General features: G+C 39.6%; 3 protein-coding genes and 2 long non-coding RNA genes across 6 annotated transcripts; 1 reads left to right on the forward strand and 4 right to left on the reverse strand.

The window, feature by feature from the left end:
- Nucleotides 1-2,758: 2,758 nt before the first annotated feature.
- Nucleotides 2,759-4,877, reverse strand: LOC135345053 (von Willebrand factor-like). The gene is made up of 5 exons (XM_064542391.1): nt 4,705-4,877; nt 4,112-4,291; nt 3,920-3,989; nt 3,812-3,867; nt 2,759-2,976 (listed from the first exon to the last, which is right to left on the reverse strand). The coding sequence occupies exons 1-5, from the start codon at nt 4,790-4,792 to the stop codon at nt 2,966-2,968; spliced, it is 405 nt and encodes a 134-aa protein (XP_064398461.1). The 5' UTR covers nt 4,793-4,877; the 3' UTR covers nt 2,759-2,965.
- A 2,548-nt stretch (nt 4,878-7,425) lies between these two features.
- LOC135345055 (uncharacterized) lies at nt 7,426-7,991 on the reverse strand. The gene is made up of 3 exons (XR_010397623.1): nt 7,893-7,991; nt 7,716-7,825; nt 7,426-7,583 (listed from the first exon to the last, which is right to left on the reverse strand). It is a non-coding gene; the product is annotated as an uncharacterized LOC135345055 (long non-coding RNA).
- A 723-nt stretch (nt 7,992-8,714) lies between these two features.
- On the forward strand, nt 8,715-14,105 carry LOC135345051 (sushi domain-containing protein 2-like). 2 transcript variants are annotated; one of them, XM_064542387.1, is made up of 14 exons: nt 8,715-9,156; nt 9,323-9,436; nt 9,618-9,718; nt 9,779-10,033; nt 10,082-10,763; nt 10,829-11,073; nt 11,289-11,846; nt 11,899-12,156; nt 12,236-12,331; nt 12,386-12,502; nt 12,663-12,794; nt 12,849-12,962; nt 13,248-13,409; nt 13,860-14,105. In XM_064542387.1, the coding sequence occupies exons 1-14, from the start codon at nt 9,080-9,082 to the stop codon at nt 13,973-13,975; spliced, it is 3,027 nt and encodes a 1,008-aa protein (XP_064398457.1). In that variant the 5' UTR covers nt 8,715-9,079; the 3' UTR covers nt 13,976-14,105. The 2 variants fall into 2 exon arrangements, with proteins under 2 accessions (XP_064398457.1, XP_064398459.1); XM_064542389.1 differs by lacking the exons at nt 12,663-12,794; nt 12,849-12,962.
- Nucleotides 14,106-14,445: 340 nt separating this feature from the next.
- Nucleotides 14,446-15,197, reverse strand: LOC135345054 (uncharacterized). The gene is made up of 3 exons (XR_010397622.1): nt 15,128-15,197; nt 14,881-15,076; nt 14,446-14,665 (listed from the first exon to the last, which is right to left on the reverse strand). It is a non-coding gene; the product is annotated as an uncharacterized LOC135345054 (long non-coding RNA).
- A 73-nt stretch (nt 15,198-15,270) lies between these two features.
- On the reverse strand, nt 15,271-16,059 carry LOC135345052 (salivary glue protein Sgs-3-like). Its single transcript, XM_064542390.1, has 2 exons — nt 15,564-16,059; nt 15,271-15,479 (listed from the first exon to the last, which is right to left on the reverse strand). The coding sequence occupies exons 1-2, from the start codon at nt 16,057-16,059 to the stop codon at nt 15,286-15,288; spliced, it is 690 nt and encodes a 229-aa protein (XP_064398460.1). The 3' UTR covers nt 15,271-15,285.
- Nucleotides 16,060-25,140: the final 9,081 nt, after the last annotated feature.

Here is a 25,140-nt window from a genome sequence, read left to right on the forward strand (position 1 = left end):
CACAATTGTGCTTGTACAGAATATACGCATTATTAACAGTAATATCCGCAAAATGAAACAAGATCCTGAACCAATACCGGCGACACTTTCTATCATATCCATACGTCTTCCTCATACGCCCTGTATTGTCAACCCCTCCCATGTACAAGTTATAGGCAGGGAGACAAGGGGGAACACTCTGTGCGCATAGAGTACCATCTGGCTGCAATCTGAACACAGCGTCTGGCATTGTCTCAGGAAATACATTAGTAGCAAAACACACCACCTTACGGTCATTGAACACAAAGTAACAGATGTCATCCACAGTCTTAGATACATATTCACCTTTATGAGGTACCACACCCTTTAGATCTGAGGGGAAACCAGCGGCTGACTTTTTTATTGTACCCACTACGAATACGTCATGCTTACGTAAGTATACAATCAACGGACCAGATGTATAAAAGTTGTCCATGTAGACCACATTTTTTTTTTCTTTATAAAATTTAATGCAGAGCAAAGGTGCTTACCAAATAGCAACTGAAAGCTAATATTAAGGTAGCCCTAACAAAAAACAGCAAAAGGCAAAACAAAAAACAACAAAAAAACGAAAACAAAAAAAAACAAACAAAAAACAAAAGTAACTAAAAGGTGCAGGCAGTGACAAGGACAGTGACATACAAATTAATTAACAGACACAAAACTGTAAGTAAGGGCAAGCAGGCAATTAGTTATAAGTAAGTAATTAATTGAAACATCCCGCACATGAGCCTTAAAACTAAGTAAACTACTTGCAGAGACAGCACTGCTTGGTAGGGAATTCCAGAGTGGAACCACATTTACAAAGAATGATGATTGATAAGACAGTGTTTTGGCAAAGGGGATAAGTAGAGGTTGGTCATGATGGTAATGCCGAGGGTTCGGTTTCGGATTGAGTGTGAACCTTGACGAGTGGAGAATTGATTCCCCCCTGATGATCCTGCGGCACAGAGTTACACATGATTCATTGTATGAAAAGGCTCAACTAATTGCTTCACTACCCTCATCAGAAGTCCCTTCTCTGACACCTTTTCCCCGGAAGAACCGGTGAGCCTACCATTATACACATCAAACGTACATAGATACCCACAACAAGAACAAGAGCAGCACCACACCTTGAAACCTAGCTTTACAGGCTTTGTGGGCATATGAATTTTACCCCCTTTTCTACCCTTGTACATTTCATCTACGGAAAGCTCTTGGCTAGGATGATATTTGGCCAAGTAGTTTGTACTGAGGGTTTCCAAAACTGTATGTATCTTGCTTGTTATCTTTCTGCTATCAACTATGCACGTATTGTCGTCACAATGGAGATAGCGCCGCAAAACTCAGCTCCACCCTATACACTGCAGTAAAACTGAGGGTTGAGTGTTTGGTGGGGTTGCAACAACCCAACCAACTGTTCTTGTAGCTATATTAAATTAAGTATAGTGAGACTGGAATACCTGGAAGTCAGTCTATAGGCCAGGATATTGTCATTTAGTGTTGCCATATAGACTATGTAGACAAGCAGGCAGAGTAGCATTTAATATTGCCAGAGGAAGCAGACCTTTCAGCATGATATAGCTAACACACCTATACTTGTGTGCGTGCTTAGCTAAATAAACATTCCTCTGATGCACAGTTGCTATCTGCATGCATGACGTCAATGCAATGGTTGTCAATGGGTGTATAGTTAATTAAGGAAGTGACACAAATTACATATTTCATGTGCCCGTGATAACTTATACAAAGTGGTACCTTGTAGGGCTACAAGGGAAATATAATTTTTCGGGTCCCAATTCAATCAGACTACAAGCGCTCATGCAGCCAATCCGGTGGAAGCTACTTTTACGGCACTACATTATTTTTGTAATTTGTATACATGAACGATGCATACACCCATGCATGCATGACTTGAGATTCATGGATTGCAAAATAGCTCCTTAATTTATTTCAGACTTGTGCGTTGCGTAGCAAATACTTTACTTTAGTAGTTGCATGCATGCATGGGTGCATGACGGGTCTGCATTAGAACGTTATATTGGTACTGTCTAGTGCTATACATATTAAAGTGTGACACCTTCAAAAAATCAGCCATTATAGCTATATAATTATATGCCTCGGTGCGCATTGCGCAAGCGAGGTATACGTCTATCTGTGTGTCTGCATGTGTAGACTGCTACAGCTGCTTATAGGATCGAGGAAGTGCAACTAAGAGTTTCTATAGGCTTATATATATATATAGTCATGTTTCTTGTATTTTAATTCGTGGATTTGCAAAATAATGCTTTGTTCGAGTTATGCCTAGTTTTGTTTACTTGGAATGTTATTATATTAGTAACTCAATCTATCGGCATTCCCACCTCCAGGTATACTAATCTTAATGGATGATGGTTTGATTCCCCCTTCCCCCTACTGCTTCACGATATCCACGTCACACTCCCGACCCTCCACAACCACACACACCCATTAAAGTCCAGGACGGATTTCTCATCCGCATGAGGGGAGGAGCTGTGTAATGAAGGTACTATTAACTCACCCAAGAATTAGTTAAGATGCTCATGCAGCTGCCAGAACATTCTATATAGAGCAAGATTAATTTTCTGGTTGAATTTTAGAGACTATAACAATGTTGTTGTGTTTTGTAAAACCATGCTTGTTGTAATACAAAACGGTGCACATCGACCTTGATTACCGTACCAGCTGTGGAAAAACTTATGCAAAACTCCGGCCCTGTATAATAATTATTATAATGACATGAAAACTCAAATGCTTTTGTTGTTGAAGCTACAAGGACAAAAATTATATAATCAGTAACAGAGGAGCTATAATTTTATAAGAGCTAACATGCACGGCTGGTCTCTATAAATTATGAGTAATAATCTGTCTATTAATATCTACAGTCCATGACCATTTGTGTCATTTCCAGTCAAAATCAGTCCTTCTCCAAGGTCTTGCTGCAACGTCAACCTATAGCTATAGTGCAGACATAATAAATATCATTGGCTTGACCATGGAAGTTGTATAATAATATAGTCAATGTGGTCAATGTGTGTAGTAACCTCGCACCAGGCTGACCAAGTTTCTCTCGAATGCACACATGCAGTACTTGGTCAACCTTAGGCTAGCGTAATTATTGTTCATTGGCCTGTAGCGTGACGAGGACATAGTCAAGCAATGCCAGAAAGGAACAAAAGCATTTAAATGAATCGTAAACTGCTTCTGATTGGGTTGCGTACAAGGAAATATACATACATAAATTATCCTATAATTATTCACATTTGTGTATAGATCATGGGAACAAAACATGTTATTAAAAGCAGAAACGGCTGTGTACATATTAATATGCCAATGTTTATCAGTCTCGCTTGTCATACAATTAAATTTAGGAAGCAAGTCAATTCCTTTCATATCATGCATATATAGTGCAAACATTTTTGAGGGGCTTAATTTTCGCTGTTTTCGTGGGTTAATAGCAATCCTACACAAAAATTATTATAATCTGCAATGATAAAAGACGTGGCCTTGGAATGTTACGAAATGCTTTTAGAGGCCATTCCACGAAACTTAAAATTTCGCGCTATACAGATATTACTTAGACACAGACACTCCCCAGTTAGTCAAGCTTACAACCTATATAACATACATGCAATTGCATGCGCATGAATGTACAATTGCTCATTGTGGAAACCATTACTAATAGTTATCACATGAATATACTCGTATATACTTTGTATAGCTGCTGCCATCTCATTCGGAGTAACTGTATAAATATTTGCTTGTTTAAATCATTAACATGCACTCAACGTACTGTTACTCCAGCAGGCCCTCTTGGTACAAATTGCCCTGCCACTGTTACCACACGTGCTGCAGGTATTAAAGTAGTGAGCTACAATATATTGTCTCTCACACACTATACCAGGAATTGCATCGGTCTTTGAAATAGTCTCCAACATTGTAAGTCACCCCATTTACGACGCATACATCTCCTTTATGGAAGATTAAATGGAATGCATGGTCATAGATGCAACAGAAGAATTAAGAGTGCTGTAAGTACATGAGCGCTAAATTTAGCAAACCGTAATGTAAAGTAATTGTAATATTTACTTACGTGGGCACTGATTTCGTGGAACACATTTATTCTTGTTCTTATCAATAACCTGTCCTGCAGGACACTCACATCTTTGTGTGCATTGATGTGTACAGAAACGGAAACGGAAGGGGGTGGTGCAGTAAGCAGTACAGGCCGACGCGCAAAACTTGAATATCTGGCCTTGGACGGGGCACACCACTGCATTAAAGGGCGGGGTGTAAATTACAGATCAGAGTTTTCGATAAGATAGCTGTAACTATATACACTTACGACACATACATACTCTGAAAAATTATTGCATAAAAATGTATGTGAAATTGTATGAACAATGTGTGGCCTCGTATGAAAGAAACTCAAAAATTGCAGAAAAATTAGCAGTATAAATAGTATGATAGCATTTCGATAGAGAGACACCTGCAATGGAGTCGAAAACAAATAGGGTTCGCATATGGCAGCCACGTGAGCAGGCTCATGCATGCAGTTATAAACAGCCAGACATGCAGACAAACAAACATCGACTACAGTAGGCAAGTATAGTCTCGCGGCCATGCACCTATGTGCCTCGGGTTATGAGCAACGTGCTATTATTGCATGCATGGGAAATAATTCACCTGTATTTTGGTGAGATTGAAAAATAGATCCAGCAGACGCTATGGTTCCCATAGCAACGACGGTGAACAGTAGAATTAAGTTCTTCATCTTTGTTGACAGTTTTATTTAAAATGTCTTGTATTGCTATATTAAAGATTCTGGAACTATGAGGTGCCGTTTGTGTCAAAACTATGTAAATGGAGACATTATATATATTACTAAGTGTATTACAAGTGAACTACACTTTCATGTAAGTGTATTACAAGGGAACTACACTTTCATGTAAGTGTATTACAAGTGAACTACACTTTCATGTAAGTGTATTACAAGGAAACTACACTTTCATGTAAGTGTATTACAAGTGAACTACACTTTCATGTAAGTGTATTACAAGGGAACCACACTTTCATGTAAGTGTATTACATCACGTCATTGAAGAGCCCGTGAAGTGCATTTGATTATGCATGCATGCAATAGCTATAGCTATATAGCTAGCTGTATATTAATACTATATCAGGTGCTCCTGCTAGTGTCTTGCATGCCATGGTTCCTAGCTGATGGTTTCTGCATCCCATGCATGGTTCCTGTATACTATATGGGTTCCTGCATGCATGCCATGGGTGCATGATATGGTTCTTGCATATAAACCCGAGGCTCGTGCTCAGTTATCCTACTTTTGTAGTGATTATAACTGACGAGGATAATGCAGACAACTGGAGTTTACACTGTTCTACTAGCAACATGCTTCTTAGCATTGTGTGCCGCTCTCAATACAAACGAAGCAAACAAGTATCGCCCCATCTACAAATTCGATGGTTCAGCTTCAAGCTATTGTTATCCTGATACCGCCACCAGCGGCAACGATGGCCGATGTATAACTTCTCTGAATCAACGATCCCCCGTGTACACTCAGCAGAAAACCTGCGGATCTTACACAGTCTTTACTTACTATCTCTGGTATGGAAAACAGAAAGGCTGCATTGCGTTGTTTGACAAAGGCCATGGAAATGACTGGGAGCGTGTGTCTGTGTTTGTCCAAGGTGGTCAAGTCAAGAAAGTTGTTTATCATCAACACAGTGGACACTACACTCGTAAGCGTGGGAAATTTGAGAGAGAAGGAGAGCGGCCAATTGTCTACATTGGCAAAGTTGCGCATGGTTCATATCACCACAAATGTGATGGGAAATGTTCTTTTGTTGAATTCTTTAAGTATGGATGCCTCGGCACTGTCAACTATTGTCAGGGTGGCTGTGGCTATTGGGACGACTTCAGACACCCCGGACCAACGCTCAGAGATGTCCAAGTCGTGGATCTTCAACCTGGAACAACTATCAGTGGAATAAGTCGTCCAGCTCGCGATGTCTGCTCTGTATCTGATTGTAAGGGTTCGGGCTCTCGTATCCTGACCACATCAGGCTGTTGGCAGAACAGCCCTTAGCTAATTGAGAGCTTAATAAAGGAGTTCATGCTGTGACTGAATTGTATATAGATAAAGCTATATAATTATAGATGATCAAACATTGAAAGCCTAACTTGTAGAATTTACACTCATGATTGTGTAGATGCTTGCACCCTGACAGCAGATGCTTGCTTGAAATATTAATGCTCTGTTGACTGAATTTACATGTGTGGACTGCATGTGCTTTGCATTCTGCCGCCTAGACTATGCAGAGCTTGACAAATTATGCTAGCATAATTTTTTGTAATAGGAAGGCTTCTAGGAGCTAGCTGTATATTATAGGGCACTTAGCTATAGTATAATTTTGCAGCATAAAATGTTTCTCAAATTAGGAGATCGACATCACTAAGTGCATGGTGGAAAGATCATCAGAATGAGCTACCAGGGGCTGAGGCATGTTGATGTTGCTGGCAACCTAGTCTATAGGGGCCATGCATGGCAGACCTAATATCTCGGGGGCAAAAAATCAAGTATATAGAAGTAGGATTTTCTCCCTTTGCCCCCTGAGAAACCATAATGTTATGGTTTGTTGTGTATACATAAGTTTAATTAACTAAAGTAAACATAAAACTTATCGTTACAAACTCGTAAATCAGTATGCTAGCTATCACCCCATGAACGAAGTTGACCAGTCGAAACAAATGTAACTGACACATGAGGACACATAATTATTATATACAAACTTGTAAATCAGTAACACCCCATGGACCTCTTGCATCTGCATGAGGAATGTTTCTGGACCCGTACAGCAATGCACTTGTTGGTCCTGGTTTCTGGCAGTATTCCTCAGTGTAATTGGAAGCTGTCTCTGTATTGTGTGTGAATAGCTTTGATACTCTACTATTTCTGAAAATTAAAATTAATGATAATTTTTATTGACTTTATCTTGGAAAGGATTGTAAACGACAGTGCTCAACTCAATTTGATGACTCTGACTTTTTTGAAGCAACATTTTTTACTGTATAAGCAAGGAAGATTGAGGTACACAGGTAAAGTGGTATATCCAGAAAAGACAGTGTCTTATACATCGATTGATCTTATACATACATTGTGTATAAAGTTTACCTTACCACACAACAGCTAGAATAATGAGTGTCACCAAAACAATAGTTACTGCTATAACTCCCACTATCACTCCGGTAAGTGCTGCACCACTCCGCACGGTTGGAGTAGAAGGAGTAAGCTCAAAAGTGGGAAGGAATCTGTTTATTTCGTAGACTTCTGCAGCATTCTATACACAAGTTTTAACAGACTCTGGTGACAAAATTACACTGTTAACTTAGATTAGTTACCATTATTGCGTGCTCCAAATTATCTTTTGAGAGATAAGCTTCATCAACTTGAACATACACAACAAACATCACATTTTCTCCATCTTTTTTCTTGATGAGGAAAGTCGGAATGGCAACATTTGCTGAAAAGATAACAAGTTGGGTGACTCTGGAATGGAAAAATTTATTATAGAACGAGTCTTTATGCTGTCACAATACATGTGGCATATATGCATCTATATAGTCAAAGCGTATACTTCGTTAAGTTTTCCTGGCATCTATAGACAAAGTGTTTATATACATTTGGATCTCTCCTGATGGAAGTATCAACTTGCAGGATACTGAGGTGCAATAGGTATTGACAGCAATTGCAGTTGTTTCTCTAAATAGTTGCTGACGATCTGGCCTGAACTGCAATGATGTATTGAACAGATTTATCGATAATAATTACAAGTGTAATAATTCTGAGCCAGCTTACTGTGTCAGGTGTCAATGTTGAAGAGGTGAAATCCACACTGTTTTCAATGCTGGTTTCATCAATAATCACATCAACTATGGGTGGTGGCTCATTCCTCACTCCTATATATATATAACAAGCAGTATTATTCGCATGGTTTAGTCTTTTCTTGATAATTACAGTCACTCACGTTGACAGGAACCATTTGTTAGGTTGCTGTAACCAGCTGCACAAGTACACTCAAAAGATCCTTTGGTATTTATACATTGAGAATTTGGGTCATTTTCACAGAGGTCAATCGAAATAAAAGCAGCTTGAAAACATTCATCGATATCTGCCAAAAATAACACATTGGATATAATTTTTAATGCGCAAAAGCCTTGCTGCTAGAACGTTTGGTTAAAGTTAATATGGCTGTATTACTGTTTTGGAGTGCTTTTGTAATTGCTACCATGTAGTGTAATTGTTATCGCTAAGATACATGTCCTTATCTCCCTGCATGTAGCTGCTATACTTTATTCATTCGCCTTCGTTCCGCTAGATTTAGATCTACTCATTTACACACCGGCTACTATTTTCTCCTTAATAAAGACGCAACAGGCAACTGACTATACTATCTCAATGAAGAATCCTGATTAAGACTATAATAATAATTATGGGCCGCCCTGAGTCATTAACATGTGCCAAAATACTAATATGCAAAACTTAATGAAACGATCTTTACCAAAAATTAACATTGCCGCCTACCTACAGTGTGTAATCAAGGGCGTATAATCTAGAGAGTAGAAATTATTGAGTATTTACATAAATAATTTAGACTTCAGTGTAGGTGCTTCAATATAATTGTTCCCCATGGCAACCTAAGGCGGTAGGTGTGTGATTGCTTTTACCCTTAGCATTGTAAAACACCAACCGATGTCCGCTAAGGTCTGGAGCTCTGTCACAACATCAGTGGATAGTTTATCTAACTTATTATGCATGCATGGTTTAACATAGTTTACATAAGTACACACGCTGTATCGTACTCTATTTTAGGGTGCTTTTTGGTTAGCGATGGAACTCGAGCAGCTAAGGTCTAATTGTCAATTACATTCCGTGGTAGATCTATTGTCATAATTATTATGTCGTGAATATAATTATGGCTTGCAGGCTATATGAAACAATGCAAGTAAAATTTTACTATTGTCTATAGCTATCAAGATTGTAAGATGAATTTCACCTCCATCCTTTGGCCTTTGCTCTTTTTTATTTGGATATCTGTTTCATTGTCTTCATCTCAAAGCGGGTAAGTCTGCGTAGCATATAGAATTAACAGAAGGCAGCACCCTCCATTTTAATATAGTCATCATGCATGCTGTAACTTAATTATCTTGCATGCACAACTCAGGTCAGATTGTCACAATGGATTTATGCATTGCTATTCAACTCAAACATTTATTTTGTTTTCGCAGTGTATGCTACACAATAACTTCTCAACAAAGGACGGTTGTTGCCTACAACACCAGGAGTCAGAAACATCATTATCAATGTGGCTCATGGCTACGTCGTCGCCGCCGCTGTGAAAGGTAAACAGATGTTGTGTTAATAGTTAAGCAAGATGGCCTCAACTGTGCTTTTGGTTCCGAGTTTAGTAGCAGAGATTGCTTATTAGTTTTCATGTGAGCTTAAGTAAAACTAATTTTTGTGTCATGCATTCAATTTGATGTACTGTAACATTTATATGCATCCTTTATATCTATCATGCAGTTACAGTACAGTCCAATTCAGTTTTGAGAGGCTCCAAACGTTTTACATGCAAAACAGTGTATGCTGTCGTGGTTTCACTGAAGTCCGAGGCAGATGTACACGTAGGTTCTTTTTACTACTACGTTGCATGCAACATATAATACACTTATTACTGAATACAGGGCCAATTATGCTGACTCCGAATTATGGTCACTTGTTTGGAGGGACTCCTGTTCTGGTCTCTGGTCCATACTTTACTACCACTGACAACATTACCTGCCAGTTTGGAGATGTTACCATGGCAGCTATGTATATCAATGAAGGAGAAGTTTTGTGCGTATCTCCGAGGCTTGAGAAAATTGGGGAAACACCGTTTATTGTGTACGTGGTTGCCAGTGATGGAGTCACCTCTCGGTTTGATTCCACCTTTAACACAAGTAAGTTTCCAATTTCCTCATACCAGTGACTCACTTTAAATTCTTTAGTCTCTCCCGATCGTGCTCATGTGGTGGACATTAGCTCTCCAACTGTTATGCTCCAGCCCATCAGTGCTGCCACCATAACATGGACTCCCGAGGACATCACCCCGAGCCATCTACCAGCAACCACAAATGTGAATATCGATATTACATTATACAAACAGGAGTACACACAGATTGAGAGAGAGTGGAAAGTTAACTGGGAAAGTGCTACTGTTTTGGCATTGAGTGTACCAGTTGAAGATCGTGAAGCTCAAGTATTCATTCCACCGCTGGCTCTGAACTGCAGACTACCATTACATGATAACACACGATATGTGGACGTTGGACTATGCCCTGTGATCGTGAAGGTATCAATTAGTGATAACAGCAACGTTAATAGTGATTCAATCTCACTCCCCGATTCTATTGGTACTTGGTCAGGAATGATGTACATGGAGTCAAGTTTTCCAGAACCTAATTTACGTGCCATATGTGATCGCTGGGGTGATTATGAAATGGATTCCAGTGTAACTGGTCCGAATTTACTTCAACAAGTAATTCCCTGTCCACCAACAGAGGCAGCTGCTAGAAACGATCGTGCTTTTGAAGAAGAAAAAATAACTTCTCTTTACAGAGCAACCAGTTACTCGCAAAAAACAATGGTATTCTTTCATCCTGGTGTTACATCTTGCTATCGACAATTTACGTAAGTAATTGGATGACTAATGCTTATAATTATAGGCCAAACTTGTTTGCCATGATTCTGTACAGACCAAACTCTGACGGTGTTGGACAGCAGTGCTGCTACAGACCAAGTGGTAGCCTACTCAGAGGGGAACCTTCAGGAGGAAGTATTGACATTATGTCTCCGAAAATTGACTACAACAGACATCTCTCCGATGACATCATCCCCTTCATTTATTGCTGCAAGGGCCAGAATGAGCGAACGAATTGCAACGAGTACTATCAATGGAGGCCTTCAGGCCTGGAGGCTCAGTATCGATTGCCAGTGCCAGGTACTTGATAATTATAATTATGGTCTATTATATACAGGGTTATGGGTTGATGTGACATTAGTGCATACTTTACCACAAACATATCATGTAGAGTGTATTACAGAAGGGAAGTGAAAGATGCCACAAATTGCTAATATCAAATACATGCAGGAAATAAAAGATACCACAGGTTTTTACTATTCAGAAATGCAAGAATTGTGCTCTTTTTTATGCAGCTTGTATCTATGGGGATCCACACATAATCACCTTGGATGGCCTCAAATACACATTTAATGGCAAGGGAGAGTTCACGATGATTGAGACAAGTGACAACTCCTTCACACTTCAAGGAAGAATGGACACTATTCTTAACTCTGACGGCACCCCCACTCCAGGAACTGTGTTCACTGCTCTTGTGGCAAGAGAAGAAAACCATAATACCACCGTGCAATTTAATCTCCAGGAGAATGTGATACGAATTCGAGTGAATCATAGGGTAGTTAATTTGGCTGGTATTTCAGAATTGATCAAGGACAATGTGACTGTCACAGAAAATGGGAACAGTACAATTAGTGCGTTTTTCAAAGGAGGAGCCAAGATGGAGATTAAGGTTGAGAATGGAATCATCTCAGTCATGTTGATCACTCTGCCAAGCTATCTGAAAGGGGAGACCCGAGGACTGATGGGCACTTTCAATGAAGATACGAGTGATGACTTGGTTCCAAAATCTGAAGAAAAGGCGATTCCTTCTAATTCTTCGCTAGAAAACATTCATTACATGTTTGGAATGACATGTGAGTACAGTTCAGGTACATGCAATTTCATCGTTTTATTCCTTTTTTCCAGGGATACTAAAGTCAGTAAATGAGAGCCTCTTCACTTACAATGCCCAAGAAAATTTCGCACATTTCTATGATCCAAATTTCAACCCAGTATTTGAAACCGCCTTCAAGAACGCAGATCTTGAAGACAAGGCGAGAGAAGTTTGTGGAAATGATGAGTACTGTCTCTTTGACATAGCGGCTACTAACAATGTGGAGATAGGAAAAGCCACAATGCGAGGAGTGGAGAGCTTTGACAATATTGTAGTAATGTCTGCTCCAGGTACATGGTTTTCTTGTCATTGAATTTGATCAAGTAGTATAAATTTCCCTTACTGTATTTATAATTAATATACCTTCAGTTGAGTGTGATCCTCCCTGTGTGAATGGAGCTTGCGTTCAGAATAACAATTGCAGTTGCAGTGAAGGATATGACGGAGACACATGTGATATTGCAGGTATCATAATGTGTTAATGGTTGCTCACAAATTAGTAGGTCTGGTACGTTGCAGTGATGTCAAGGTGCGATACAAATATCTGCCAAAACAATGGAAGTTGTGTGAAGCATGTACTAACAGTGACATGTGACTGTCCAGAAGGATTTATTGGATCCTTCTGCCAAGATAAAGGTGACCATGTTAAAATGTTTTTTCCCTTGTGTAAATATTATTGTAGTATGCATAATTATGGTTGTTTGAGTCCCCACTAGATCTACAGCGATTGACTGTATACACTATGGTGGTAACTGTACATGTGATTATCAGCTGAACCTGATTACTATTTCTGCAGAGCCACCATTCCATATTACGTTGGTGAATGGCAGTCCCAGAGTTAGTGATCAAACTCTTTATGCTGATTTTGTAGCAAGTATGCCCATTAAGTCTGCTGAGTGTCTTCTCATTGGTGGAAGAAAAATTGATTGTAAGATTTGGATAATTATTATGATTCCTCTTACATTTACTTGAAATGCTTCAGGTACCAATGGAAATGTGCAATACAACAACGTTCCTACTGGTTCCTTTGTTCTTCTTATTCAAGTTATATCGATGTCTGGGGAGCGAACCACAGTTAGAAGGACTGTGCATGTTGGTAAGCGCTTGCTTCGTGCTGTCTCAGCATGCATGTACAATATTTTGTTTGCTCTATAATAGTAACACTTGAATAAAATTGATGTAGACTGCTAGTATAGTAATTGTACGTATTAACAGAGGCCATTTGCTGATTTGATCTTTAGTTTTGTGAACTTAGTGTCTGAGTGCTGTCTTTCACGCTTCTATCAAGAATATCAGCGAATTAACTTCGATTGGCTGGCGCCAAATACTCATTTTGGCTTCCTATATATCATGCAGAATTATGTTAAAACTGTACATGCAGGAGAGAGTGGCGATGAACAGTTCTGTGCTGTCCACTTGATCAACGAGGGAGTGACTGTTGACCAAAGGTCTGCCTCTATCTTCTTTAGAGGAACCGAGGCGGTGAAATCCTACCTCTGTAGACTGAGTGATCCAGACATTACTAATTCTGACTTTACAACATGTGAGACATCAATAGAATGCTTGGATTATACATGCATGCACTGTTCTAAATGAACGTATATTCTGCATGATTGATCCACATGCACAAAGCTCAATGACAGATCTACCAGCTATATATTATGTGTAGCTATTAACACCATGCAGTACCAAAGCCACAGGAAAGCTTTGTGGTTTTCCTGTTGCAAGGCACACATACACTTATATATACCGTAAATATTCGTGGTTGAGCAATATTTAGTCACTTCGTGGATAATATTTTCGTAGTTGCTGCTTGCACTGCAGATAAAGGGCAGTATTAGGCAAGGTCGCTTCTTTCGTAGGTGTAAAATATTCGTAGTCTGATCTCCAACCACAAAAACCGCGAATATTTTATCCCCTGGAAATTAACAGCTACATGGCACACTCAGGCACTTTGACTCTAATATTCATTCGACTTTTTTGTTTTATTCAGGTCGAAGTCCGATTCGTTATCAAGACTTGAAAGTTGGTGAATATCGGTTTCAAGTGCTTCCTATTGGCTGTGGCACTCGACGAAAGAAACTCTCTCTGAAGTTTGAAGTTTACTAGAGATAATGTATACACAACCACAATTCATGCATACATAATACATTGAGACCGATACTTTTACTATCCTTTTATGTATTTATGATCGATCTTTAATTATTGTGCATGCACTGGTTCAAAATATTGTGCCTCACTATTATATTAAATGCAAACTAGTAAATTATTCTAGCTTGCACTAGAACTTACCAGAGAAAATCGAGAAAGAGTGTTGATGAAGAGTTTATAATTAGTGCTGCTGGATGTTACATTTTAATGGAAGAGTTGCCTCTGTCCTATTATATGCTGTGATATTACCTATAATTATACATAGATTAATGGTTCAGAAATAGCTCTATAGATTTGACTGACTGTGACAACCTTTGACCTTTGTGTAACTGTTGCAACAAAATTCGAATACCCAAATATCAATACTTAAACATAATTATAATTTGACTTGCCATAGACGTTCCTATAATTATAGAGACAACGGCTACTAATTGAGACAACTTTTGATAATTGAAATGATGGCATAGAAAAGGCCACAGGGGGAATTAAATCAATAGAGTTTTTAGCAGTATAAATGATTTACAGTACTATACATTAGTTTGTGCGACAGTTCATTTTTGTTTATAATTAGTTTAATTCTTTGCTCAGTTAGGCACAGGGGTGCTCGTAACACTTAAACGTTTCACTGGTCCTCTCCCGAGCACGCACCTAAAGCACACAAATAACCATAATTATTACATACACCATGGACAGCACAGGCTATACAACGCATCCCCATGCCCACTTTTGCTCCTCATAGGTTGCTGAATAGATAGATATCTATATCTGCATGTACAGGAGGCTAATGTTGTTTACTATTGATTATTTTGCTCAACTTGTATCTAAATCTAAAACTCTATAACGCCAGTTCAGAATTTAGTTACCTTGAGATAGACCTGTCCATCAGCTCGTCTCGTGCACACTGCCCATTTTCTGAAACACCTGGCCTCAAGCTCAATCTCAACACGAGAGCATGTTTTACAGCTTCTTGGCAGAGGGCGATACTCATCGTCATAGTAACAGGTGTGGCAGTAGGTTACACGGCACTTTGCATCACACCTGACACCCTCAGGTTCTCGCCTAATGGATTTAGACAACAATTAAAGGTATTGAGCATACATGTGAACTCACAAGGTACAAAGTGCTGTTCTGGTAGGCTTGGCTGAGCAATACTCAACAGTGCAATATGGTGGACAACCTGCATGAAGGTGATGATACGTACTTATCGTTAAACAGCCAGTTACTGTGGATACGTTACAATACATGCACACATGACTCTTTAAAACAAGTTAGTACACTATCTTAATCAACCCACCGTTAGGGTTGCATTGTTGGGTGCATTCCTGCAGAGTCTTATAGTTGTTGCCGTTTCCACCACAGCCACCGTAAGTGAACATCTCACACTTTCCAGTCTTTGTATTAAAGAAGTAGCGAGGGAGGAAAGCAAAGCATGGACCAGCGTCAGCGTCCATATCACAGTTAACTGCACCATAGATAGACAATATACGAATTACAATTACTAGTATGAATGTAGCTACAATTTATCAACACAGCAATACAATTATACCTTCTGGTGTTGGTTCCTCAGTAGTGGGTTTTGCTGTGGTTGGTTCCTCGGTGGTGGGCTCTTCAGTGGTTGGCTCCTCAGTAGTGGGTTCTGCTGTGGTTGGTTTCTCGGTGGTGGGCTCTTCAGTGGTTGGTTCCTCAGTAGTGGGTTCTGCTGTGGTTGGTTCCTCGGTAGTGGGCTCTTCAGTGGTTGGTTCCTCAGTGGTTGGTTCTGCCGTGGTTGGTTCCTCCGTGGTGGGCTTCTCGGTGGTTGGTTCCTCGGTAGTTGGTTCTTCGGTGGTTGGTTCCTCGGTGGTGGGCTCCTCAGTGGTGGGTTCCTCGGTGGTGGGTTCCTCGGTGGTTGGTTCCTCAGTGGTTGGTTCTTCGGTGGTTGGTTTTTCGGTGGTGGGCTCCGCAGTGGTGGGCTCCTCGGTGGTTGGTTCATCGGTGGTTGGTTCTTCAGTGGTGGGTTCCTCGGTGGTGGGGATTTGTGTTGTTGGTGGGGGTACAGTAGTCATTGTAGTTGGAAGTTGGGTTGTCGGGGGTGTTGTTGGAAGAGGAGCAAGAAAACCAGCATCTCTTAACTGTGATTCAGCTCTCTGTATGAGGTTTAGCCACAATCATGTATAATTTTAAATTTGCATACCAGTAATGCTGACTGAAGTTGTTCTTTTGAAAGAAACCCATCACCCATTTGAACATAGAATGTAAATACAAGCTGTCCTTCATCATCTTCAAAGATGAGTGAGGAAGGAAGAGCTACGTTTGTAGCGTCTATTTTGAGATCGCTCAACCTGCACGATTGAAATGTATGCCATTATGCAGGCTTATCAAAAGAACAGGTTACTCTATAAACTTACTGCAACTTTTTATCTTCATCGACTATAATTTCACAGACAAATTCAGAGCAATAGTTTGTCACAGCTTCTGCTAATAGTTGCCTAAACCTCTGTCGGCGTTCTGGTGTGAACTATATATTGTGCATATGCGTGAGTGCATAGAAACATATAGAAACAATAAATGCGAGCTAACAAATTAATCCATTCATACAGTTTCAGGTGTTAGAACTGGAGCTGTATAGTTGACACTGTTGTCTTCACTGGAAGCAGGCCTGATAACAGGAGGGGGCGGTGGTGGGGGCTCATTCTCGATTACTATGGAAAATAGATCAGTATAATTAATTATTGTCCAACAATCCGTATTATTCGGACTCGGTTATACTGAAAATGCATGATTTTTTATGTATACTATACAGTATAGCAATCTACATGCTTACTTTCACAATCTCCATCGTCATTTATAACATAGCCAGGTACACAGACACAGTTGAATGAACCCTGAGTGTTCACACATTGTGAGTTGCTGATATTGATGCATAAATCCCGTAGAGCAACAGCCGCTTCGAAACACTCGTTAATATCTGTGATAGAGATAATTTAATTTATTATAGGTTATCAATTCATTGTCACACATAAGGACCTTCACAAGATGTTCTATCTTCTTGTAGCTCATATCCAGTATTACATGAACAAGTGAATGATCCCTCATTATTAATGCATACTTGTTCGCACGGATCATTTTGGCACTCATCTCGATCTATATCACATCGATGGACATAAGAAAATTAGAGCAAAAATGTGCCAAAATTTTCTCACCAAGACACTGAGTTTCTCCTGACAGTTCAAATCCACTTTGACAGTAGCATTGTTCTTGCCCATCAATGACCGCACAACCAAACGAACAAGTTTCGTCACAGGGTACATCAGCTAGATAAAATATACTTATACACGCACTACTAAGGAAGGGACAGCTCTCTAATATGCAATCTAAGTACTTTTAACCATGCATAATTATGCATATAAGGCTTTCATTTATAGTTGTTGTATACCATAACTATACCTATGCAATTCCTTCCATCACTGTTAAGAGTGAACCCATCATTGCAGCTACAAGTATATGAGGCTTCAGTGTTATGACACTTTTGCTGACAGTCACTCACTCCCATACATTCATTGATATCTGTACAGAAAAATTATACCAGTATATTCAATTATATAAGCATGCAGTATACATACATACCTTCACATTGGTTTGTTCCCTCCACCAGTTGAAATCCACCATCACATGTGCAAAAATAACTTCCATCTGTGTTCACACATACTTGCCCACAGAGATCATCGTTCAATTCACACTCATCAATATCTAGAGAAAATGTTTCAGTGAATAGTAACAGTAACAAAATTCAAATGTATACCGTAACACTTGAGTGAGTCTCCAGTGTAGCCTGGCGGACATGCCCCACACACCGCCCCCACTCCAGGAGCAGGAACGTCCATACACTCCACCCCCTCAAAACACTGGATCTCTGAGCACCCATTGCGATCCTCCTCACAAAGAAATCCATCAAAAGCTATAAAAGAGACATGCTATAGTCCTCACAAGAACATCACAAAAATTATATAATAGTGTTAAGGGCCAATTATTTTTACCTTCAATACACTGACAGTTCAACAAAATTGTAGCATTGTTAGTTAGTATCCCAGCACGAGTGCACATTCCTCCATTGACGCAAGCACATATTTCAACAGTCGGTACGAATATTGATGCAGCACCTCTGCTGTCATTTGCTATGAATACAAGTGGCTCATACATCACTTGTTGAAGTGTCCATCGGAATATGAACTTTCCCTCGAACTCTTCGTCTAGCATTGAGCCGTCAGGTAAACCGCCTAATACACTCAGTGTGTACTCATCACCGGGGTCAGTAACAATCAGAATAAGCACTGCTTCTTCTGTCAAACTCACCCGCAATGTAGAAGCGGCAGTAACATTTGGTGGAAAGTTATCTATCAAGTCATAATCATTATCATTTTTTTCATATTATTGTTTCGAACTTACTCAGCACAGCTCTTGTTTCATTCGTTTCTTTTTGTTGGTTGAGTGTTGCAAGTGCCACATCCATTTCCCCAGTTTGTACTAAATCGTAAAGACATTCTTTATTGTCCTCGCATAATGTTCTTTGCATTTCTGTGAAGTTTAATTGCTCGAAATATACAGGAATGTAGTCATCTTCAGTCTGACGTTTACGGCGGAATTTTCCAGAAAAGAGAGTAAGTGCATCTGGAACTCTCCCTATAGGAAGTGAACCACTAATAAACTGCTTGTGGCAATCATTACCATGTAAAATTAACAAGCGGGTTATAATTATGTTTGCTTACATGATAACAATGGAGCTGATAGCTGTTGATCAGTGAAAGAATTGGATATCTGTATTAGGTCATCAACACTTTCTCTTATATTAGGAACAGCATATATTCTTTGAAAAAAATCATTACCACTATTTCCATCCAAATTTCCCATTAATCCACGTGTTTTCAGCTTGTATATTTTTGGAACTTTCACTTCGTAGTCCATGTAGTAGGTACCTCCGATATTGTTCACTGCTGCCCAGAAGTTCACTCCACTTTTAAAATGAGACACATACAAAATATTGTTGTGCCTAGTGAATATAATTTGACCTTTAAACAATTCATTCGGCACCCAATTTTGAAGTTCCCCTGTGATTTCTCTTAAAATAGGGTGAGTCTGATATAGTCTGAATTCATTCAATGGCATTCTTCCGAACTAAGTGGACAATTAGTTGGTTAGTATAACCGTTGATAAAAAATTATAAGAACTTACTTGAAATGCTAAATCTTTATCACCAAATGCAAGAGCCATATGTACAGTGTTTCCGGGCCATCTTGCTACATTATCCAATCTTCCCTGAAGGCTAAAAATTGGATCTCCTGTTGTAACAGTTACCATTTCATCCAATGGTATGACTTCCAACAAAATAAAGTCTCCTTGTCCTTGAAAATCGAAATATCGTCGATCCAAGGTGATATAGTGAGGATCTCCTGAACCGCTAGCTATACATGGATATTTTTACATGAGATCATTGCTGATATGATATATAACCTATCGAATCGACATAGCTACATACCTAAACCCATGCTTGAGTAGTCTTGACAGTCATTAGGAAGTCTTCTTTGAAAAAACTTATCACAATACAAACCAAACTTATTCTCAGCAAGGCAGCATTTGTCCCTAAAAGATTTGTCCCTCTCTAGGTACTTTTCTGTATCATAATGGGGGTGATGAAGAAGAAATGTCCCAGTGTACCCTTCACTTGTAGAAGTACTCAGAGCTCTGTACAAACACAATACATCAGTTATACAGATACTATTTAAGTTCACAATGCAAACTATTTAAACATAGCTATATAATTATCATTTCAGCTCACCCAGTGTTCAGATCAAAACAACACTGCTGTGTAAGGGAAAGTGTATCAATAAAAATAAAGACTTCTATTGGTACAGTTGAAACAAAGCAATGAGTCAAATTCTTCTGCCGCTGAAATCTGCCACTATCACCTAAGACTTGAGACAATGAGCAAGGGCATGTGTAGGACTCTTTGAGCATGGATGACAACCTTTCAAAACCACCCATAAGATGAACCGCAATCGTAGTTAAATCATCCCTATCAACTGCTTTCAAGCATGTATACACTGAGTCGTTCAGGACTTTATCCACAGGAAGCTCCATATTAATGTTTGTTGGATCAGCTTGTCGTTTACGCTTCCTTCCCAGCTGTCTTGTACATGAGACACCACGACCTACACCCGGAAATCCCGATAAGGGATGATTTTGAAAGAACAAGCCATTTGCATTAAAGCCAACAACAGCTGCTTTATTTTGTCCGACAGCACTCCATTGTATGTCATCACACATATAAGAAAAAACAACGTAGGTTTGTAGCACATCTGTTACAACAACAGCTTGATAATTATTTACCTGAAAATTGTTACAGAAATTACACTTAATTGTGAGCAAAATTCCTCCTTACCTTGTCCAAATCATCCTGCGGTATACCAGGCGGAGGGTTATTATCACCATGAGGACTCGGATGTACATTTTCCCAATGAGCAATCAACATCCACTTACCAAAAAATCTGTTGACATCGGGGCCTTTACCTGCATTGATATAAGTATTCACCAAGCCTAGTGCAGTTGCCCCTTCTTCTGAATCGGTGCAAAGATCTTCGTTCAGTGTAAAATCACAGTAAGTGGCATATCGTACATTTCCTTCCCTTCGAATATCGTTATCACTCCAGAAGGGTGCCACAGCAAGTGTATCTCTTGTGTAAAAGAATTTAGTTGGAAATCTATCTGGATACGAGTACTTCCATGGCTCATTGAAAGAAATGACTCCATTTTCATTCACCTAAATAAGAACATAATTTTATAATTATTATTTCTAAAATTAACTCACAAATGCAGAAGTAGCAATCTGACTTCCGAAAAGTAGTCCATCTGGAATCTGTATTCTTTCTGAGCTTGAATCGGGCACAGAACGCTCAAGCTGTTGCGAGTTTGGAAATGTTGTCAAATCAAAAAGTGTCAAAAAAGGAATTTCTTCAATAACCACCGGACCACCTCCACCTACAAATAATTTATAATTATAATAATGACATAATTCATTTTAACTAACCATCTCCAGCAGTAATGTCGAGTCCAGCAAGATAAGCATATCCAAGAGACTGTCGAGCATTGAATCCATAAACGAGCACCGAAATCTGCCCATCTTCATTATCATGAGTAACAGTGTGTTGAGTTGGTGAGGTTCCACTGCTAATGGCTTTAGAGCAACCATATCCAACAACTTCTTCATCTCTATTGTAAATATCCTTCCATTCACAGTCAAGCATTTCACCGTCAAGAAGTATCTGCCTAGTGTTAAAATGTTCTTCTGAAACTGTAACACTGATATAGTTTAAGGGAAAATCTGTAGATGACAAAGTGAGAAAAGATAACTCTTTTACATATTGACTAATTGGAGAAATCATTGCAACGGCGGGGTCTCCTTTATTGTCAATACTTCCACCCGTCGAGAACTGTGCAATTAAAACAGGTTCAGTCGATTCCAAGAAGCAAAATTTATCGGTGCTTATTTCAATGAATGTTTTTTCTTCGCTCTGAAATTTGTCTCCATCTTCAACACCACAGATATGGACCACATCAGTGTTCACAGCACTAATCACTCTGAAAATTTGTGGTCCAGTACGGCCAGTGAACGGAGCTAATAAGAACCTAGTTCCCCAATAAGCAAGAGGGGGCACATGAATAGCTAGAGGTTCACATCCAGATTCAGAAATTGGTACATTGGCACATTCGTGTCCGCTGATAACTGTGAGAGGTTTGTTTGATACAATTTTCGTTCTTGTGAGGTCGTTAGAGCTCCTAATTAAGAGGGTTTGATACCTATTAAGAGAGAAATCTTGGCTGGTCATTCCAGCATCAATAGTAACAGTTGTAGTTGTTGCCATTTGAGGGTCTTGGGGTATCATTATCGATTTAGTAGGCTCGATCGAGATCGTTGTATCATCTTCACAACCCACCAACAAGAATTGGCTGTTGAGAAGATTCGTGGCATCAGTGGAAACGACATAGTACTCATAGTTTCCCCCTGGAACAGTAATGCAAGGATAGGCCAGGAATACTCCAAAATTGAAAGGAGAGACGAAATTCTCAGCAACAACATAGATTTCTTCGTCTCCAGTTGCTTGAATGTTCACTCCTTTGTCTCTGTTACTAAATGTACCATCCGTTACTTGTAGATTCAGTCGGCGGGGGTTTGAAGGCACTTCAATAGTAACTGGATTCTGAGAAGTAACAGTTCCTCTTTGAATCATTTCTGTGCTTGTTTGGACGACATAATTAGCACTGTCAGCTGTTGTGCCAATCACTAGTCTCAGTGATACGAAAGGACTGCCACCAACATTGCGCATAAAACCAATATAGAAATCTCGACCATACGAAGTAGCTATATGTACAAAAAAAGAGTATCATAATTGTGAGTATACACTACACATGCAGGATGGCAATTAATTATTATTAAGGCTCCCACATGAAAAGAATCGTAATGAACGGCTTTTTCACCGACTTATAGCGTAGAAATATCCCAAGATGGGCCTGGTGAATACAAATGCATTCATATATCTGTCACAGCATGATTGTTGCTAGGCCTTGGTTAATTTTGCTAGATGGTTTACTTTTATATGACGTCATTTACTATCATACAATTATTTTATAGCGTTTTTAATCCATCTCTTCCTCTACTATACCTTAATTATTTTCACAGGTAGATTTGTCTGGTGTTTAGCTCATTTTGTTGGTATTAAATTCTGCTAAATTCTGTTCAAGGTGTGTGCATTTCTAATTACTCGCAAGTGCTTTTAATTATTCATTTATTCATTTTCCAATTATCTGCGAGTATATATTTGCGATTTTACTCTCATTCGCAGAAATGGCAGAAATTAATACTCGCGAAATTATGTCACCTTAAGGTTATCTATGAACACAGACACACACACTGCAGTGGTGGATCCAGGAAAAAATGAAGATGGGGTTCCAAACTAACAAGCGCGGGGTGATAATTTTTTGGGGTTAAGCCCACTTCCGGTCACTTGTTGTGCAATAAGACTAGCCCATTCTCAGCCAGGGGAAGTCCCATAATAGACTTGCATAGAGCTAGCTAGCTACATGTAGCTGCCACGAACAGTCAACTAGCTAACCATTAACTTTGAACACTCCTTTGGCAGTTGATACATATCAAAACAACAGCTGGTACAATCATTGAATCAAATTACAATAGCTACAAAAACTGATAAATAGCCAGCTGGTAGCTGTATAGTAAAGCCACAATAGCTAGACTGAAAGGGGGGATCCGTGGCACACTGGGATCTCCCCCTGGATCCGGCGCCACTGCACTGTACTGTGCTATTCTCATGAAGCAACCGCCGCATGCATCTTAAAGAAAGAGCACTTTAGAAATCAACTTTTTTGGCTAGGACAGAATTCTGTCCTGACTAATCTGATCAAGTATTGCCCATTTAATATCACTTCTTTTCCGGTTGTTTCGCAGTTCATTTTAGTGGAACTACATGCAGGCAGCTGATTTATGAGATACAGTAGAAACTGGATTATTAGCGCTTACTTGACTAGAAGCATATCAGCGCATGCTCAACTGCAGGCTTTTTATACTCGAATTGAAGCGCTTTTCAATTATGCGAAGGTTATTAGTGAAATTTTAGAGCTGTTTATCTATGAGCTTAGTTAGCTTGTACAGTGGATGAGGTCCTTTTATTCCAAGTTCCTGGTCAATATGAATGTTTTTAATGATGTAAATGAACTGTAACATAATCGTATGATATAGATCTAGTTAGGGTTGCCTGCTTGCTCACTTTCTAACCAGCTTGCGAGTCAGCTCTCAGTTACAGAGACATCCGGTTGCTGGGTGGGGCTCAAAATGACTGCATTATAGGCGCATTCTCGAATATAAGCGTATAGAGCTCTGATATTGACCCTAAAAGTGCATGCGCTAATAATCTATTTTCTATACGGTAGCACGTTGCATGGTACACGCGGCCTTTATTCGAGGTACATATTCACAGCTGAAGTGATCCCAGAGGAGGTACGACATCTTATACATGCAGCCCCACATTCCTTATTATATCAGGGGCGTAGGGAGGGGGAGGGCTTTGGGGGCTGGAGCCCCCCCTTTCTCTGCAAAAACTACACTAAGAGCCCCACCTTCTCTGATGAGTCTTCAGCCTGGGAATTACTGGTATAGATTAGTGGCAGACAAACAGCATGTCCAAGAGCTAGCTATACTATACTAGTAACTTTGATTCTTTAGTGCAACTAAGCTAGCTAGCTACGGCTAGCTAGCTAGCTTTAGCAGTATTATTAATTGAAGCAAGGTGTGGCTATTTCTTGCACATGCGCAATGAGTCATTAATTAGGGGGTGTGGCTCCTGGTCACCGGAATTTTCGGCGCTCCGCGCCAAGTAGTTTCTGGCGCGAACAGCTCAGCCCCCCCTTCCTCAAATTCCTGCCTACGCCCCTGTTATATCCAGGTCAAAGTTCAATAACACATCAAACGAAGTGATACTCAAAGCAACTCCAGGCAGTGCTTGTGTTTGGCAGGTAATACGCAATTGAGTTTTGCATGACCTAGAGATAATAAGGAATGTGCGTCTAAAACACTTCCTTTGACTCGCGGATGTCGTACCTCCTCTGAAGTGATTACGTATCAGGAAAAATGGAAAAGAGGGTCCCTAATTAAGTAGAAAGCTAAAAATCTAAAATTACAATTGTGGAGTTGTTGCTTATCTTAGCATCTTAGCTCCAGAACATACCCAGGAGCCATATATTAATCCAATACTCTACAGGCTTCTTTACGAAAATACTATAGTCCATAGTCATCAGTGCATGCACCATGCACAACTTTAAAATTCTGTTCTCAGCATGCCTCTAGTGTACTTTTCTCCTGTACGTTACTTGCTGCTTAGCCAGCTCCATGCTCATACCTATACTATACATACTGTATTTAGGCCAGGAAAACTAGTTTCTCATCAGCCCCCTCATCACTTTTAGCCTTCCCCCAAAAGTTTATTATTCATTCTTTTGGGGTATGGTCTAAATTAATAAACCACACCCATTGTATATCAGGGAGTGGTCTATAATTAATGAGTTACACCCAGTCACATGGAAAG

This window comes from Halichondria panicea, chromosome 12 (genome assembly GCF_963675165.1).
Source record: "Halichondria panicea chromosome 12, odHalPani1.1, whole genome shotgun sequence".
Lineage (NCBI taxonomy): Eukaryota > Metazoa > Porifera > Demospongiae > Suberitida > Halichondriidae > Halichondria > Halichondria panicea.

Bases quoted from the DNA above. Each gene is read 5' to 3' on its own strand.
- LOC135345052 (XM_064542390.1), bottom strand. From the start codon at position 16,059: ATGACTACTGTACCCCCACCAACAACACAAATCCCCACCACCGAGGAA. The intron at 15,480-15,563 runs GTATAATTGTAT...TCTATGGTGCAG, and splicing joins TGAGGAACCAACACCAGAAG to TTAACTGTGATATGGACGCT.
- LOC135345051 (XM_064542387.1), top strand. From the start codon at position 9,080: ATGAATTTCACCTCCATCCTTTGGCCTTTGCTCTTTTTTATTTGGATA. The intron at 12,157-12,235 runs GTACATGGTTTT...ATATACCTTCAG, and splicing joins TGTAGTAATGTCTGCTCCAG to TTGAGTGTGATCCTCCCTGT. The intron at 12,795-12,848 runs GTAAGATTTGGA...GAAATGCTTCAG, and splicing joins TGGTGGAAGAAAAATTGATT to GTACCAATGGAAATGTGCAA.
- LOC135345053 (XM_064542391.1), bottom strand. From the start codon at position 4,792: ATGAAGAACTTAATTCTACTGTTCACCGTCGTTGCTATGGGAACCATA. The intron at 3,990-4,111 runs GTAAGTAAATAT...TCTTCCATAAAG, and splicing joins TCCACGAAATCAGTGCCCAC to GAGATGTATGCGTCGTAAAT. The intron at 3,868-3,919 runs GTATAGTGTGTG...TAATACCTGCAG, and splicing joins AAAGACCGATGCAATTCCTG to CACGTGTGGTAACAGTGGCA.